Source organism: Labrus bergylta, chromosome 20 (assembly GCF_963930695.1).
Source record: "Labrus bergylta chromosome 20, fLabBer1.1, whole genome shotgun sequence".
NCBI classification, from domain to species: domain Eukaryota; kingdom Metazoa; phylum Chordata; class Actinopteri; order Labriformes; family Labridae; genus Labrus; species Labrus bergylta.
The window spans coordinates 8,149,185-8,164,801 of NC_089214.1; the positions used below are offsets into that span (position 1 = coordinate 8,149,185).

A 15,617-nucleotide genomic window follows, 5' to 3' on the forward strand; every position below is an offset into this window, starting at 1 on the left:
TCTCTCTCTCGCTCTCTCTCTCTCTCTCTCTCTCTCTCTCTCTCTCTCTCTCTCGCTCTCTCTCTCTCTCTCTCTCTCTCTCTCTCTCGCTCTCTCTCTCTCTCTCTCTCTCTCTCGCTCTCTCTCTCTCTCTCTCTCTCTCTCGCTCTCTCTCTCTCTCTCTCGCTCTCTCTCTCTCTCTCTCTCCACCTCCGGCCTTTTTTTCTCGGAGAACCTGGGAGCGAGGTTGTGACCGAGCAGTCGCTATATGACGCCGTCTGTCCCCTAGCAGTGTTCAAGATCTCTCGCCTGTGTTTCAAATTGAGTGAGAGACTCTTGAAAGCGTTGGCTGGAAGCGTTGCCGTGAGACGAGGTGAAGGTTGAGCAGAGGATAGTGCATTGTGATGAATGTGTAATCGTCTGTTTTTGAGCAACCGGCGGACGGGTTTTTACTGCTTTTTTTTTTCCCCCCGAATGTTTACCTGCTGAGCTTCTTAAAACTCAAGCTGGGTCTGTTTTATGACTCGTCTTAGTGTTCCCCTCGCACAAATTCATGCACATGTACATCCACGCACACACTCTCCTGCTGTGCTGCTTGTTGATGTGCAAATGATCTCATCCTCAGTCAGGGGAACTCGGGTCGGGTTGCGTTTGCTACCTGCTGCGTTTGCTACCTGCTGCGTCGCTCCGCTCGCTGATAGACTTCAGCAGCTGCGAAAAAGATGCACGATATTAAAACCTGTCTTCTCAGGTGCCTCCTCGCTGGGAGTGAGTCTTATTTACCGCCTACAAAAAGCACAAACTCAGACAGCCGCGCAGATTCAGCAAAGCAGATGAAAATCTGAGAAAACACATCTAAACCCGTCTCTTCTGCAGAAACAGAGCCCCGAGGCCTGTCCTCAGCAGTACATTTTTATCACCCTCTCTGTGGTGAACTCACTTATTTAATAAGTGAACCAAAGTGTTTCAGTCTTCAGATTTACTCCATTTGAAGGAGCAAGAGCCGCTCTTTCAAAATGATTTCTGGCATGAGAGGGAAAAAAGCACATTACAGCCTCCAGTGAAAGTTGTGAGTCATCTAAAGACCACTTTCACTTCTCATCTTTGTTTTGAAATGTGTTGAGCTGAAAATGGACACAGAATGTTGACACCGTTCTCTCTTACAGTAGTTTATAAATTCTCCACATTTCCATAGTTTTACAGATTGGCTTAATTAAAAATGTCAGTGTTGTTTGAAGTTTTCGGAGCAGAGCCGCGATGCTCCTCCTTTTGTCTCAGGTCTCCGGGATCTTCATTTGAATCTGTAGATGCAGATCGCTCCTCCGGCGGCAGAACTCAAAGCGCTCACCTCTTTCATCTGCTCTGAAAAATCGCACATTTTCTCCGCGTAGAGACGCCTTTCATCAAAGAGCGCGGGGAGGGACGGTGATTTGCTTAGCTGATGAGAGTTTTTGCACTCTGTGTGACCTCGTGCAGGATTTATGGTCTAATGTGCAATAATTCACACATCTCCTACAGTAATAGAGAAACATTAAAAATTGGAAAAAAGAACAACAACTCAAGAAATCGTATAATAAGACATAGTTCTCTGATGCTAATCTTGATGTTTTTACACAGGACTTACGGTGGTTTTTTCCCATGTATCTCTTTTATTTTTTGGACCTTTTTGCTTTTATTAGAGAGGACAGCTGAACAGAGACAGGAGATGTTGGGAGTAGAGTGTGGGGGAGGACATGCAGCGCAAAGGGCCGAGGTCGGATTCAAACCCACGCCCGCTGCGCTGAGGACTATTACCTCTGTATACAGTGCACGCATCACAACTGCTATCTGTTGCAGATGAAATTATCAAAACACCTTAGCATACTGCTTGTTAAAATATGGATATATAAATTCAAAATAAAGAATAATTTCTAGTTTTTTAAGCTTATTCTGATGATAACACAAGTCATTTTTTATGACAAAATATCAATACTTTTAGCAGTTTTCACCTTTTATTGATTTAGAAAACGACATAGTTTAGGTCGTACAGACTATACTGTAGGTATGGAGAACTTGAACATTAAGGCACTTGTGAATCGTTTCCATCACAGAGCTCTGAGGTTTAAATAAATTTGGGCTCTTGAGAAAACAGGGCAGACTCCTAATAGTACCTTAAACTTTTTCAATTGTGTTGGCCAAATAAGGTCTTTTGGTAAAGTGTGATTTGTGTGTGTGTAATGTGTGTGTGTGTTTGAGGACAGTCTGACCAGAGAGGAAATTCAATCAGCGCTGCCTCTCTGTCTCTTTCCATTTCCCCTCGTGCATTCATTGTTAAGTCAGGAAACGGTCTTCTTTAGTCAAATATTGGCTTTAGAGAAAGAAACCGATTACCTGGAGAGTTGTACTGGATGAACCCAACTGTCCTCTGCCTACCTTTCCTTCAACGGGTTTGGGCGTCGTCCCAGCGGTGCAGGCGTTGGCGTCACGCTCGGCTGGATTTGTGGGGTCGAGTTCATCGAACAGCCTCGCCAGCTCTGACGCTCGCTGGCTCTTCAGGCTGGAAATTGCCATAATGTGTCCTGCAGTGGTCGGCTGCACAGGCCCTCTATCAGGGGCTCCATCTGTGCTGAGACCACACACACACACACACACACACACACACTCACTAACACAATGCATCATTTGTCATACACTGTGGTGGTGAATACACAAGCAAACTCAATTAGGACCATAAACAAAAGAGCACTTAGTTTATAAGAACATCAACAGAAGCTAAAAACACACAAATACACCAGCAGTGAAAAATGTAAGTGGACACAATAACATTCTAATGTACTTCCCTTAATGACCATTATTCTCTTTAATATAATTTTACTGTAGACTTTTGTTCCCTTGAACTTCTATTTCCCTTTAATACAAAACAAATCTCAGAGTCTAACAGTCCACAAGCTTTAAGTCACAGAGTTTAGTCATAAACAATCTCTTACCATCACGTGCACCGTCATGATTTTCTAACGCGCATGTCCGGTCGGAAGTTCAATCCATGGATTTTATGGTTCAGACAGATGATGATGATGCTGATGATGATGATGACGGCCCCCCTGCAATAGACTGACTTAATACAAGTTAGCGTGACATAAAGGCGTGTGTGTGTGGCTTTAGATTTGTGTCATTTGTGTGATTCTCACACTCCATGTATGTGAGAGTTGGCAGCCCTCGATCCAGTTATTAAAGACATAAATCCTAAAATTTAAGAACACACAGAAACTGGTTCAGTAGATGAGGGTATTTTTTGCTAGCTTGCTTCTGTAATAAAAACCTGTTGGAATAGTTGAAGTGTTGTTGGAGCTGCCAAGCTGACGGGCTAACTCTTGATGCAAACCGATTCTACAAGAGTTTATACTCCAAAGAGGAGATGTGATGAAAGTAAACGGTGCAACAATGCTAATATGTTTGCTTCGTCCAATTTGGACCTTTTTTTAACTCTTGTTTCCTTAAAAGTCTGCCATGTCAAGACACAAGATTTGGAGATATCTCTTTTTTTGTGACGACTACATTCTGATTGATAGAAGGTAGTTACAGTCCTTTGCTTTCCTCTGATTCTAATTCACCTTTTCGCCTAGTCCCTTTTCTGTGATCTGTGTCCAAATAGTGTGTTTGAAGAAGTGATGATCAGCACATAGGTACACATTTCCAGACTTGGCACTGTAACCTCAGTCAAGGACAGACGTTCTCTGCCCTTCTCGCCTGAGCAGTTATCATTAAACGAATATGAAAAATGAGCTGCGGTCTTAAGTTAATTGATGGAGGTGACTGTGGTGCGTAAAAAGCAGCCTGGCTCTCGCTAAAGAAGCTGCTGCTCTTCTTTAGTCTCAGGCTGCAGAAATGCTAAATGTAGCTGCTAGGTTTACTTCTAGAGATGTTGATTGCTGTCCTAATTGTTGATGTGTAGGTGAGGAAATAAGGACACAGTCTAATATGCAGATGCTGGCTCAGCAGGACTTAAAGGAGAGCCCAGTTGATTTGACATGTTTGTTTTTGCTGGAAAATTTATGGTGCTCACGTCTGAAACATGCATCACAATAAAAAATCAATTTCATTTACTGATGAAATGTTGTCATCCCAAGTATAAAGGGAGGATAATAAGATCAATTGTATGTTTTAAAAATACATTAAATTAGCATAATACCAACACATGCAACCCCTTCATCACATCACAAGGCATTTAACTGCCATCTGAAAAGAATGAATGTTGGATTATAATGGAATTCATACATACATGATGCCATAAATTGCTCGGATAGACTTTAAAGTGTGCCGTTTAATTCAGTTGTTTGCTATATTAAAAGTGAGGTAAAGGAAATACGTTTATACCTTTTCAGTGTTTCTGGTGTTTTATCATCTGATGAGAGAAAGCTTGCAGAAAATAGCTGCTAATGAAGCGACAGGAATGAAAACAGAAATAGGCTGTCGGGGGAAAAAATTGTGCGGTGCGTTATCCTGTTTCGCGCTGTGTCGCTCTGGTGCTGTTGGGACAACAATTTAATCAAAATGATTTTTCACTGATGCTCGCTCACTGTTAAAAAAGCCACAGCCTTAAACACTTAATGTGCTTGTGCATCTTTTAAAATTAGAATTGAATGCTTACAAATGAATCTGGTTCTTCAGGCTGACAACATTATCAGTATACTTATTAAACTGACAAAATGATCAAGTTATATTAATCAATGTGAGAACAAATATTCTGATATCGCTTTAACATCTCATCCACAAACAGGTAGATATTTTCACAAAGTCCAGACATTATTTGTCACTGCCTCTGATTTCTTCGTCCTTTTTTTTTTTCTTTCTTTTTTTCTGTATGTTGTGGTTTGTAAAGAAATATCTATTCTTGGCAACAAATGTCAATGCAATTTACTTGAATGATTGGCTTTGGACCAAGGACCACTTAGTGCCACTCCAATAATTGTGAGAGAATTTATCGTCATCTCCAGAGAAAGACTGCATCCAAAAAGTCCTACATACTCGTACTTTTGTGATGCAAGGGGATAAAATGTGCAGTAAAAATCATCATCAAACCTCAGTTATTATTGCAGGTTTAACCAATGCAGAGACCAGTAATCAGGCAGTTTTTCTAAATGGTTCTGCACAGATTTCATGTAGGCTGCTTGTGTTCAGTGTCAAGCCTCCAACTGATGTATACTTCACAAATGATGAAATGAAATGTCCTCTACATGTTCACGTTTATTAGTGGTAGTTTTTTTTTTTTTTGCTTTAAATTGGAGTGCATGAAGTTTATAGTTTTGCAAGTACAAGAGTGTCCTTGTGACCTTATGTAGTGGAAGAGCAATTACTTAAAAGGGGAAAAAACAGGCATATGTCGGGTATTCACACAGCAATAGACAGGGAACTTTACGTCTATCAAATTCAGTTGCGTTAACAGGATATTGGCTTTTCACTGCCTTATTAATAATCCACTGACTTACCATTTTTTTGTCAGGTGTGCAAAAATAATAGCTGCATTTCAGCTTTAACAGTTATCATAGAATAATGCTCTTTAACGCTGTTTTTTTTGGCGCACATTTTCAATACAAAACCAGTGCAGTTCAGTGTTTTCAGCACTCGGCGTCCCGAGTGCAAAACAGAAAACCTCCATGGATGTGCTTCTGTCTGTGGTTATTTTTAACTTCTGTCTGCGAGGACAAGTGAACTCACTCCTCAGCCGATTGTGTGTGGCGCTCCCGAGGGAATGAATGAATGTGTGTGTTTTCAGTTTGGGAACTCTCAGTGGACCGGGGGCATGTTGGTGTGTTGGAGGACGCCGCTCGGTCACTCTGCATCATTACTTAATCATACGTCCTTCCCTGAACCCCTGATGACTCCACAAAAAGACTGGTAGAATTATTAAGAGGCACGCTTTCACTGAAACAGACAAAAAAAGAGCTCAATAGAAACTTTAACTTCACTGCAAATGATTCTCTTGTTTTTGATACTTAAAAAGAAAAATCTTTAAAAACCAACCAACTCGAGTCAAACTGTTCCAATCTGCTCCTGCATCTTCTCATGGCTGTATGTTGTTGTGTTCCTCTGTAGCTGTGATAGAAAATGGGTCACAATCTGAGCTTTTATTCAGGTTGCTCAGTTGAACCGATTAATCATATTGTTAAGATGCAGCAGAGGTTGCTCCTCGTGTTGTTGTTTCATGATCTCAGAATGTTCCTCAAAATCACGAGTGCTGTTTTTTTTTTCACCTTCTGAGAAAAAAATGAAACCACGGTACTTGACTAGGCTTTCGTCTTTTTTTACCTCAAACAATCACCTTCAATCTGAGTGACTACTTTGTATTCAAGGAGGTGAAGAGAAAACGTGGAAAGCAGCACTGAAAGTGTTTGATATATTTTGGACTAATCTTTCACTTAATCATAAGAACTAATCAATACATACTTCAATATTAACAGATAATTAAAATTTAGAGCCATAATACAACATAGCATTATATCTCATTAGTGGTGTACTGTAAAGAAAGAGATTCATTGCACGTGTATCCGGCATGATGAATCGTTTTCCTCTTAAAAACATATTGTGGGCAAATATAAGGGTACTTTGCCCATTTTGAGTAATAACAGCACTTTGTTCAACAGACAACTTAACACCTGGGATTTTGTTAACATATCATTAACTTGTTTAAAAGTTTTGATTGACTTTCCCTGCAGTACAAAATGTTGCCTCTTGTGAATTGGTAATTGCTGTGGTTTGTATTTGTAATGTAGCTTTTTTCTGGTATTTTGCACGTAGAAAACAACAAAGAAATTGAGAGGAAAGACGAAGGGGGAAAGAGTAAAGGAATAAGCTGTTTAAAGATGCGAGGAATTGATGTAAAGCAAAAGAGGAAAGGCTTCTGAGTCAGAAGAGAAGAAGGTAGAAGGAAAGAGAGAGAGAGGGAGACTGTGTATGGAAATATTGAGCCACAAAGCATTTATGTCAGATCAAAGCTAATCCTTATCTTAGGGAAAAGGATTCAGTAATTCTCAGGGCTGTCTCGCCCCCTCAAGGGCAGGTTTCTTTCTTTCTGCTCTCGTCTCCCTGTGCTTGCATCCCTCTCTTCTCCCTTCTTCATAAAACTGCCTGGATGTCTCTGCTCTCTTGCTCTTTGACACGGTAACGGTATGGAGAAACTAGGTCAGCTTGTGCAGAGGAGAGTGCAGAGCGAGGAGCAGGGTTCCCACGCGTCCTGGAAAACCTGACAGTTGACCAATTTCATATCTGACTTCCCAAAAAAAGAGGAAATTGTCATCTGAAGGGACAAAATGATGTTAAGGATTATATCAAATAGTGAAGGCAGTTCATGGACAATAGTTTTAGGATTAGCCTAAATGCTGTAAACACTCCAAGTCACCTGCAGGCTGACATTAAGGTAACATAAGTTTCAGATCATGAGGCTAATTCTTTTGGACATCTCTTACACAGGCTCTCTTCTCCTAGTACTGGAGAGCAGTCCTGCCCTGCAGCCCTGTTACATTCTGCCCTACGGAAGGCTTCCAGTCAGCTGTCCAATCAGAACAAAGCTGGCACATGGGAAGGTGGGCCTTAAAGAGGCAGAAGCTGAAACGAACTGTTTCAGGCAGAGGCGGATATTAGGGTTTTTACTGACGCCAGTAGAAGAGAATTAAGGAGTTTTTATAGCTTTAAATCATGCAAAACTACACCATTGGTTTCACAGAATGATAACATCAAAGGTGAAAATTAGTTTAATATGGGATCTTCAAGTACAATCTGCGTTAACACTTTGACAACTTGATCAAAACTCACTTGCCATTATGCAAATAAGAGCCTGTACATGAATTCTGTTCAAATGGACCGAATGTACATCGGTGGGAGGCAGTTGATTACTTACAGACTACCCCAAATTACATTGGCTAAGGGGGTTGTCCCAGGACATGAGCATTCACTCCTTGAGAGTAGCTTGAGAGTTTGGTGTTGAACTGATCTTCTTAACCCTGAAAAGAAATACTTGAAATCGCTTGGACTGCCAATCAGGATGCCTCCTGGAAGCCGCCCAAGCAGGTATTCATTTAGGAAACCTCTGGGCAGTCCCATAACTTTGCTTGCTTAGCTGCAATGACTTTTTAGACTTAAACATTTTTTGGATCAATCGATAGAATGCTTTCAGGAGAGGATTCTGGTTTGTTAAGAAGTGTCTTTGTGGGATTTCAATTCGATAAGCACTATCAAAATCTAAACCTCGTCTTGTTGATGTTATTTACCACCTCCTCGAGTAGAATGTGATCCTACTCTCTCCTCCAAATGGACCAGAAAAAAGGGGCTTCAGACTGAATAAACTGCTCTGAGCCTGCCTGGTGTGAAAACAGTCTTATCTCTCATTGCCACATCTGTTTCCCCACAGGGTACCATGAGCAGTTTAATTGCCTGAGATCTTGTTTTTGATATAGGACAGAGATGTATGGTGTCGCAGGGCAATCAGTGGTCACCTTTCCCTGTTTTTATCACCTCTTTTTCTCTGCATCTCTCTCTCCTCCGTTTGTCTCACTCTTCACTCTTGCTGTCTGCCCACGTTCTCGCCTGGAGGGACATTGGCTCTGTCGAGATTGCAGAAAGAGAGAGGCAAAAAATCTAGTCGTCTTTCGTCCTCAGCAGTTTTCACACTTGACAATTTGGGTTAAAAAAAAATACAATATAAAATCAGCAGGGCCCTGTTTGGTATTCATTGTTTCCATGGTGCTATTTCGACAGGGTTTAATCATCTGTAAAAGCCAACCATCACCGCTTCCGCATGGATTAACACGGTAGAAGTGATTATGCAAGGAGTAGGAGGAGGAAGAAATTGTTTATTATGGAGCCTGTGGCCCGAAGGAGACGGTTAAAGGTACTTATCAAAGACACAGAGGCCAAGGGTCTCATGAACTCGCCCTGACTTCAGGCAGCAGAAATGTACGACGAGCTGTACATAAACAATGACTCTCATTAGGTTGTTAGTTATTCATTTTTTGACCAGTGTACTTCCCTCAATCAGGGCTGAACCATAGCTTACTGAGGTGAAAACAGTTGTCTGTGATGCAAATCATGTACGGTATACTTCTATTTTTGCTGAATATTTTGAAACACTGGAGGGGACCAAGACCTGCAAAGTGAATGTTTGTGTCAATGTATGTAAATATTTCGTGTTGCATTTCCATAATCATAATCCTTATTCAAAAAGGAACACAGCATCTGTTTCTTTTTTTTGTGTGTGCTTGTTTTTGTGAGTTTTCACCTTAAGACTGAGGATCATTTCATTGGGTTGACTTGGAAACAATGACTTCAACTTGGTTCCATATTAGAGCGGTATCCCAAATAACAAGTTGGAAGTTTATTTCTTCTTATTGGTTCCTAAAAGTGATTACCATTTATTGTAGGAAAAGGCTTCATATCTGTAAAAAAAAAAAAAAAATGTAGCTTTCTGTTGGGACTATTTTAAATTGAAAATGATTGTCAGTTTCTTGAGATACCAGCTAACATCAGAGGCAGAGCCAGAGAGGTGGCATGAACCCCCTTTGAAATCTGATTGGCCACCTAAGGTGCCACCCCAAACTCTTGATTTATGTTTAGTTATTTGTCTAATTAGAGGCGGGACCTAAGTTAAATTCAACAATTCGGGCCATGTTCAACAGACTGCTGGTAGTTTTCTTACCGTGTCAATGTGGTATTCCTTTTTCTGTTATTGTGATAACATGTGGTTGTGCTTATCGTCCAGACTAGTTTACAATAATACATTTCTTAGTTCCTTGTTTAGACACCTGCTAGCTTGTGCTGCTGAAATCACAACAGTTTGAAATTGATAAAGACAGACTGTGTTGAATGGTGAAGTATTGCTGAAAAGAAAAGTGACAAGGAATTACATTTTAATTGAATACATTGCTTATTTGTGATCAATTTTGGAATTAAATGGGGAAACGATATTAAAGCTATTCAAGTACAGTAATGGGGGATGGATATTAGTGTGGGGTTGAAGACAAATAAGGTCAATATTTGTGTCTATATTTAGTTGGTTTTGTTAATGCTGTTGGAAGGCAATATGAGACCACTTGTTAACAATCCACTGGTAATATTTGGTGCCAGAATTTCGTTGCAGTTTCTGTACAAAAAAACTTACTTCAAGTCAAGAGTAAAATTCGAGTTGGCCTTTCTTATTTCAGAGTTCGTTTCTAACCTAATTTCTTGAACTAAATACCAACAGGTGCTACTAACTGTGAACATTTTTTTTTAATGTTGCCTTCATTTCCTCATCAGTGTTGTACTTTCTCTTGTCTTTCAGGTGATTGACCACGTTTCCACCAAATTGCTGTGACGTCATTGAAATGTCGTGGACAAAGGTTGCCGATGAATTGGCCCATTTGTAGCTTCATTTGGAGTCGTGCAACCTTTCTAAAAAGTCTGATCCCTTCAGATAAAAATAGCTGTTTGCTTGTAATTAGGTCTAATAAAGGACCACCTACCGATCTTTAAAAAAAAAAAAATGGAGACTCTTTCCCAAGATTCAATCCTGGAGTGCCAGATCTGCTTTAACTACTACAGTCCCCGTCGGCGGCCAAAGCTCTTGGATTGCAGACACACGTGCTGCTCGGTGTGTTTGACCCAGATGCGCAGCAGCCAGAAAGAGATCCGTTGTCCCTGGTGCCGTGGCGTCACTAAGCTTCCGCCTGGCCTGTCCGTCTCCCAGCTCCCCGATGACCCGGACATCATCACTGTCATCGCCATCCCTCACGCGTCCGAGCACACACCCGTCTTCATCCGACTCCCCAGTAACGGCTGCTACATGCTGCCGCTGCCCATCGCCAAAGAGCGGGCGCTGGGCCTCCCCGGGGAGCTGGGATGTCGATTCCTGCCTGGCAGCCAGCAGAAGGGGGTGACAGTGGTGACGGTCCCCGAGCAGCAGCCTCTGGGCTTGGGTATCAGTCTGGAGAGCATGGGGATGGGGCTTGAGGGAGGTGAGAGCGAGAGGCGAGTTAGTCACCCGGTGGGAGCAGGAGGGAAAGGCTCCACGTGGTCCGGTGTGTGCACGGTTATACTTGTGGCGTGCGTGCTGCTCTTCCTCCTGGGCATCGTGCTGCATAACATGTCCTGCATCTCCAAACGCTTCACTGTCATTTCCTGCGGCTGAGGGTTAGGGAGGAAGGCTGAACAGACTCCCGCGGACTCCCCTGGACCCCCACGAATAGCCCTGCCTCTTCTCAGAGCTGGACTCTGCTGAGGAGAGGGGACACATGACGGGCATCCAAGGAAACAACAGAGCATCATAGTGAGAAACGGATAAAGAAGAGGGCAGGGTGGAGATCCTCAAATGGTCTGCCGTTGTGCCCCCATTTTTTTTACATTTTGAAGACTGAAGTAAAAATGGAAATAACGATTTGAACCGTCACTGTCCCTGAAACTCCCTTCCTCTTTGTGTCCTTCCATTTTCTTTAAAGAACACTTTGGAAATGACTCCTGAAAAAGTTTTTGGCAAAGGTCCGACGTGACACTCAGTCACACTCACAGCCTTTTGGATCGCCTGTTTCGTCTGTGATTGGTAGAAGTACATCTGTTATCATAGTGTTGTTTAGCTGAGTGTCTGTTCCGAGTGCAGCGTCTCCAGCTGGTGCAGCAGTACAAAGAGTTTGGACTTGGCTGCTCTCTGTTCTCTGATGCTGCAGGAATTAAGTGTGCAGGATCCACGTCTGGCTCTGTTTGAATCATCTGGGAAACTTAAAATCAGCACAGCTTTTTGTTGATTTTTTTTTTTCTCCTGCACACAACCTGTTCTTTTTCAGAATACATTTTGTATTATAATGGATTTGTGTGATGAAGCGATAGTTTGAAAAAAAAAAAAAAAGTTTAACTGTGGATTGTATTGTTCTTTCATGCCAGCAGTGTAGGCTACAAGCCAAAAATAGATACATTAGAGCTAAATGACAATTGAAACTTCAGAATGAGACCTGAAAAAGTTAGAGAAATGTGTCATAAATCCAGCATGACTCACCTTTTTGTTTTCAACCTCGCCAATTGGAGCATTTGTTGTTTTTTTTCTTCTGTTTTATATTATTTTCTATTCAAAATATTTTTGTGTTCTTAGAACTTGCTAAAGTCACTCGGAACGACAATTTCTTTATTAAATGATTAATCACTTAAAGTATAAAAAACAAACCGAGATCTACTTCTATCTGAAAGTTATCACCGTTCCTATCTTTGAAAGAGATTTTGCTGAGCCTTCTTGTACGATGCTAACTGTCTAAAAGCTAACTTAAGGACAGGAAATTTGCTATTGCCATTATTTAGTATTAAGAACTGGATGAGAAATTGAAATTGAAAAAGAAATGGTATTCATTTTGGAAAATATGTGCAGTTTTGTTGTCACACAGTTGCAAAGTTTGTTAACTGTCTTATGTTCACTCTGCCCTGCTGACCACCATCATCATAACACACCTCCAGCTTTAACCAGGCCCTCACCAGCCCACCCATTATCACCCCCCCCCCCCCCAATCTTAATAACGTCATTCATTTAGAAAACCGGGTGGCTTTGGGCTCCACAGTTCGATGGTGTGTGTTTTGCGTGTGTGAGTAACAGGTGGGTGCTGCAGGGTTCCAGTTAATGACGACCATATCGATTAATCTGCTTTTGAATATCTCCTACAATCCTAAGAGATGGATGTTGCTCTTTCTTTTCCACTTTTTATACATCGAGGCAAGCAATGTGTCTGTTTACTGTGTGGTTAAAGCAATGGAGTGTACAGCACACACAAACAGGGTGAACTCTTTTGTACAGCAGTCTTGTCATGTACAGAATGATTGTAATTTCTTTTGTTTATAACTTTTTTTTTTTTCCTTTTTACATGTTTTGCTTTGTTGATATATACATTCTGGTTGAGATTAAAATATATAAATATGTTATTCAGGGCACTCAGAGTGGACATGACACACCAATCACACAAAATAAGGAAAGTTAAATAATAACTAGTAGATAAATATGCTGTGCCAAAATGTTTTACAATATCTCTAAATACATTGGATTTCTTACAAATAATCCCCAATTCATGAAATACATCTACGTGATAGATAAATTAGCCATTGGCAGTTCATTGGTGACCTTTTGTCTTTTGATTTTGTTTAAATATAGGCTTTTTCAATCTAGTTTGATTCCTCATTTAGCATAATTTTGCTGCATTTAAACAAAAGTCTGTTTCATTTTTTTTTTTTTTTTTGACTGAACCTTTTTCAAAAAACAAGTTCTTATTTGGTCTCCTGCATTAGCATCAGTTTACCACTTCCTGTACCGAAAACAGGAACATTTTTTGACAACTAACTGGATTAAATTGAGTCTTTTTGCAGCGCAAAGCTTCCTGAAGACAAATATTCTGTGGTGAAAGTGTTCAGGCTACAATAGGGAAAACATTTGTTTTGCAAAAATTGTAGTGCAGTGAAAGAGGAGAGTTACGTTGAGAAGACATGGCCCACGAGGGACACGCTGCTGCTCCTTCAGTTGCTATGAGACTGTGTAGAAAGCCCTTTCAAAGTGAGATGCTCCTTCACTAAAATATATTTAGCTCAGAGTACTCTAAGGTCTTTGGGCTCTCAAAAATCAAACTTGCAAATTTTCTCAGAACTTCAGTTTGAAAATGTTTCATGGGAGGTCAAACCGACAAGAACACTATGACATTAAGATAAAAATATTATTTTAAAAGGCCATGAAACTTCATCTTTGTACATTATGATGACAACAATCTTATAACATGAATATACTTTACTCTTGGTTTAAAAGAACTATACTATAAAAATCAGAAATCAAGAATGTAGAGGAACTTTCTTTGTTGTCTAAAATGTGTTTTGTGGATGTATCTCCCTCACCATGAAACACTTAAACTCAGCAGTAGACAGTGGAATCAAACTGGTGACTCAACAAGCTTGTTTTAACCCCTTTTTTTTTTTTTAACCATAAATAGACACCGACAGATTTGGTTGCAGTATTTCTGACACAAGCGTCCAGTGAGCTGTGGATCTCCCCAGTAGGAAACGTCACCAATGTGTCTCCTAAGTCCTTCTTCTCTAGTTCACACCACCGACTCACCTCTTGTGTGTGGCAAGGATGTAACCCAAACACTGCGAAAGCCATGTTGTAAGAAAAGTGAACTTTTTTTTTGTTTCAGGGATTTTGTAGAAATCAAATAGGACAGTATGAGGAAATCCTAGCTAATATATTTAAAATTGTAGATGTTTTGCGGGGAAAAAAAAAAAAATCAAAACCAGCTTTAACAGTTCTAACATGCTCTTAGTGTGATTACCCACACATGATGTAAGAGGGTTTTTAGTCGTTTTCCCACCCGTATAGTGTCTGTTGAATGATGATCTATTGGATTATTGATCTGGTGGTGAATTCCCATCATTATTTGGAGGCACAAACACTGTCATGCCTAAAACCTAGGATGTTCAAAGGTGTACCAGCCTTATTGGTTTTTCTTTGCTTTTCATATGTTTCCCTGCAAAATGAAATATTCTCCACTAAAAGGTCAAAAAGGATTAGATATTCCTAACACCTGGTCTTCAGTGTAAAGGTCTGTTCCTGTTCATCGTTTCAGCTACATGACATTTTCCTGTGATTCAAGAGAATTACATACATCTGAATCTCCTCCTTGTCCTTTGTAAAGATTGTTTTTTTTTTTATTATTTCGAATCAAAAACTGCCCTGTTAAACATTTTTCACACAGCGATGACTGTAGAAGTTTAGAGAGGAGGCTTGTCATTTCTGTGCCTGTGTGTTTGTAAAAAAAAAAAAATACCGTGAAGTTCCTGTTGTAGTTTCCTGTTTGTGTCTGGTCAACGGCAGCTGACGACACAAGCAGCAGCTGTTCTTTTTGGTGCAAAAAATAAAGCAAACCTTCTTTATTCAAACAAGGACTCCTGAAGCCTTTATTTTAGAATTACAGTCGTTTCATTGGGTTGTTAATGAATGTTTTTCAGCTTAAATATTAATGTTGTCTTTTAAGTAAGCCTCCACTTCCACTGGTGGTATTAGAAAAAGTCCTCACCAAAGAGAAGCGTTAAAAAAAAAAGCATATTTCCTGTAGTCCTATTCATCAAAGTCACATATTGCATGGGTGAGTGAACTTGGTGAAGAGCAGGCTCTCTCTGTTTACCCTCAGGAACTTCTTTTCGCCTCAAATATTTATTGATAAAGTGTGCAGGAGGTAATTAACGCTCCCCGGGGAATGGATGCAGCTGGGCCTCTCTGCAGCAAAACACCTCTATTTCTCCCAGGCAGCTGCTAATGATGACCAGCACACTCATCATGGACTGCACAGCCTCAACCAGCCGGCTCTATCTGCTCTTAATGATGGCTCCTTTACTTTAACGACCACAGAACTCGAGTGCAGTATGGACCTCTCGATTTCCAGATTTCATCATGAATCCATCATTTGTATTATTTTCCAGCGTGTGTAAAACTCTGCTTTATTTCTGTGTGCTGAAATGTCCATTTTACTTTCATTTCCTTGGACTGAAAATATGTGAATAGCAGAATTTCTCAAATCTTTAGACACTTCTTTTTCCTAGAAGCGTCTGAAGATCTGAGAAATTCTGCTGCCGAAGCTTTGATTTGAGTTTCTTCTCAGCTCAAATAAACAACAGTAAGC

At 40.6% G+C, this 15,617-nt stretch overlaps 1 protein-coding gene across 2 annotated transcripts in view; it reads left to right on the forward strand.

Annotated features, from left to right (window-relative positions):
* rnf152 (ring finger protein 152) overlaps positions 1 to 14,880 on the forward strand; it is a 46,919-nt gene extending 32,039 nt beyond the window's left edge. For both annotated transcript variants that reach the window (XM_020647545.3, XM_065948880.1), the window contains one exon: positions 10,271 to 14,880. In XM_020647545.3, coding sequence (XP_020503201.1) covers positions 10,472 to 11,116 — 645 coding nt within the window. In that variant the 5' untranslated portion in view covers positions 10,271 to 10,471 and the 3' untranslated portion in view covers positions 11,117 to 14,880. The remainder of the gene's footprint in view (positions 1 to 10,270) is intronic.
* Positions 14,881 to 15,617: the final 737 nt, after the last annotated feature.